The 3,433-nt window shown below is 33.8% G+C and overlaps 1 protein-coding gene across 1 annotated transcript in view; it reads left to right on the forward strand.

Moving 5' to 3' along the window:
* Window positions 1–2,140, forward strand: part of LOC107613422 (nuclear/nucleolar GTPase 2) — a 4,206-nt gene extending 2,066 nt beyond the window's left edge. Inside the window, exons 7-11 of the mRNA XM_016315402.2 lie at window positions 54–182; window positions 382–522; window positions 667–767; window positions 875–932; window positions 1,275–2,140. Coding sequence (XP_016170888.1) covers window positions 54–182; window positions 382–522; window positions 667–767; window positions 875–932; window positions 1,275–1,661 — 816 coding nt within the window. The 3' untranslated portion in view covers window positions 1,662–2,140. The remainder of the gene's footprint in view (window positions 1–53; window positions 183–381; window positions 523–666; window positions 768–874; window positions 933–1,274) is intronic.

Below are 3,433 nucleotides of genomic sequence, written 5' to 3' on the forward strand. Positions count from 1 at the left end.
TTCTGCATCTGCAGTTTCTTTGTTGTTTGCTTATTGATTATCATTGTCTGTAGGGTTCACTTCTATCAGTTCTAAGACAATTCTCTCGATTGAAAAGTGACAAGCAAGCTATATCTGTTGGATTTGTTGGATATCCAAATGTTGGAAAATCTTCAGTGATCAATACATTGCGTACAAAAAATGTAATTGTTCTTTTTCCCTTACTGCATCTGAAATGCTTGTTCTTTTTTGTTAATTACGCAGTCAGTATAAATAATGAGAGCATTGAATTTAGAATCGTTATTTTCCCATATTGATTCTCGGGGAACAAATTAGAGTTTGTGCTATGTGGAGTGAGCATTTTAGTATTTTCATTGACGTTGTTCTTTTGCTGTGTCAAAGGTCTGCAAGGTTGCTCCAATTCCAGGGGAAACAAAAGTCTGGCAGTATATAACACTTACAAAGAGGATCTTTTTGATTGATTGTCCAGGAGTTGTTTACCAAAACAAGGACTCTGAAACAGATGTTGTCCTTAAGGGCGTGGTATGGTTTTCATGATTTCTCTTCCTAGCACAACAATATTTCACTCCTGCTTGTTATGGTAGTAGAGCTTAATTGGCATTCAGTTTTGCATATTAGTTAGTGGATACATTAGACAACCATTCTCAACATTTAATTTGTTTTCAGGTACGTGTTACAAACTTGCAAGATGCTGCAGACCATATAGGTGAGGTCTTGAAACGTGTGAAGAAGGAGCACCTGAAAAGAGCGTATAGAATAAATGAGTGGTATGGATCTATCTACTGAACTTACTACTCTTAAATATAAGATCTGTTTGTGCTATTGTTGTTTATGCACATAACTCTTGGTTCTCAAAAATATCCCTTGTTATCAGGGTGGATGAAAATGACTTCCTACTTCAGCTTTGTAAATCAACGGGAAAACTTCTTAAGGTAACATCTTGAGTGGATCTAGATTCTTGATTTTATAGTAGAAAGTTATTTTGTCATCAACTTGTTATGGAGGCCTGATGATCTGCCCTATTAATAAAATCCATTCGTTTTCAATATGCCTAAGAGTTGAATATTCAAATATTTGAACCAAGCAACACTTGTTTCAACTCAAGGAGAATGTGTTTTGATTCAATGATTTCTCTCCCCTTCCATGATTACGTAGTGTTTAATGTTCCATTTGGGATTTTGGGCATCCCTGCAATTCCTGAAGCTGTTCGCTTTTGGAAGACAGTGATACATAGTAGACTTAAACTGTTTATAATGGCTGTTTCCACTTTCCAGGGTGGGGAGCCTGACCTGATGACCGCAGCAAAGATGATTCTTCATGATTGGCAGAGGGGCAAGATACCATTTTTTGTTCCTCCTCCACGACTAGATGACTTACCTGAGGAAACCAATGTCAATGGTGTAGACATAGATGAAGCAGTTGATTCCAACCAGGCATCTGCAGCTATGAAAGCTATTGCAAATGTTCTATCATCCCAACAACAAAGAAATGTGCCTGTTCAAAAGGACTTATATGACGAGACTGAGTTGCAAGGAGAAACAGCCGACCAACTTCAAAATATGGAGGATGATTCAGACGAAGAGAACTCAACGTCTGACAGTGACACATCTGAGCAGGATCCAGCTACTGATGCCCCACCTGAGAAGCTTCCTTCTGCATAGCAGGTTCCCTTCAAAGAGCCAAAGTTTCCAGTTGCAGTCGTAGCCTTTGTGGAATTATGTATCAAATCACAAGTTGCTTGAAAATCTGGAAAGAGCATTCCCCTTTCCCTTCATTTTGATTCTGTTTCCTTGCATAGGCTCTTATGTTGGGAGTTGGGACATCATCTTCTGCGTCACATATACACATGTCAAATGCATCAGTTTTGTTCTCAGCTGTTCTGTTTGGTCATGTAAATCAAAGCTTGAGTGAAAGTCAACGATGATTTTGGTTCATATATCATATAGTGAATATTCTATTATATAGAAAATAGGAACTTGCTGGATTTTGTTTCCTTGAGCAGGAGTTTTACTGGTATAGTTTTGTAATTTGTATGGAAATTTTGTTTAATCTTGTTGCACATTTACTATCCTAATTGTGATTTGTGAACTAGGGAACATTTATTTATTTTTATTCAATTTAATACTATCATATTGCCATCCACGGGGACAAGTTTCAATGGATTTGCAATCATATCGACTTTTAAATGTTGAAACCATGTGAAGTGAATTTCTCACAGCAATCACATATTCTTGGAATTCTATTCTAGAATATAAGCTTTGGCGACTGATTTTCCTTGCCCCATGTTCTTGATTCATTCACCAAATCCAATTATGTTGTCATAGTATAGGTCTGTCATGACTCCTATAACAAATCCTTGAGCCACAAAAGTTGATGTCTTTGTCTCAAATAAATGGTGTGTCCCTGCATGCTAAGTGATGCACTCAAGGGTGGTGGATAAATTGCACGTTCCTTGTTTGAGCCAAAAGCTGGCTTGATGTAAAATTTCGTCTAACATTGAATGTCTACTAATAATAATAATAATTCAGTAGATATAGATTACTAGGAAGACAATGCAGCTGCGGCTAAGCTAAGACTTTAAAAAGATTTGTGCAATAAGCCAATAATTGAGAAAATCAGTTGGAAAAAGTAGGCCAAAGCTTCGGAAACAGCCTGGAGCTGACCATAGTCATAGTAGGACAGTGTATAGGATTTATTTGGTTTGCAATTTTATTGTTGATCTTTTTTGTTTCTAAAATTTATAAAAAAAAACTAAGGAAAAATTAAAAAGGATAAAAAAATAAAAAATATAAAAACGCAAAACAAAGAGATTATTTAGGATCTATTGTTTGATTAATCTCAAACCATTAATAAGTGCATCTTGGAAGCAGTAGATTCTAGATTGGATGTTGATCCTCAAAATAGAGGAAGCCTCTTAGAAGTATCACATGCTAGCTACCATTTTTTTTTTGTTTAATTATTTGTTGATCTCTGTAATTTTATCAAATATTTAATTAGGTCTTTATACTTTTTTTTAATTAAGTTTTTTTATTACTTTTAATTTTATAATTAAGTCATTTTCATATAAAAAAATATTAAAATTAACAGAATATTTTTTTTAAAAAATATGTAGTCAANATATATATATATATATTGGTTGATGAAATTAAAAATGTCATTGAAAACTTTTTATATTATACATACAAGATTAGAAGTTTTTAAACTATAAAAACTTAATTGCAAATTGAATAAAATATAGTTTATAAGCATTTGTAGAGCAATTAAATCTTAATTTTTCTTTTGAAAGGTGAACTAACCTATATTTTTGTGTTATATATAATTCATATATTTTAGAGAGAATACTGCGAAGCTTATAAATGATTTTTCTCTTTTGCAAGTGTATTCCCCAAACTCAAAGATGAGAATAAATATTGCAAACGGATAGGCATATATT

Source organism: Arachis ipaensis, chromosome B08 (genome assembly GCF_000816755.2).
Source record: "Arachis ipaensis cultivar K30076 chromosome B08, Araip1.1, whole genome shotgun sequence".
NCBI lineage: Eukaryota > Viridiplantae > Streptophyta > Magnoliopsida > Fabales > Fabaceae > Arachis > Arachis ipaensis.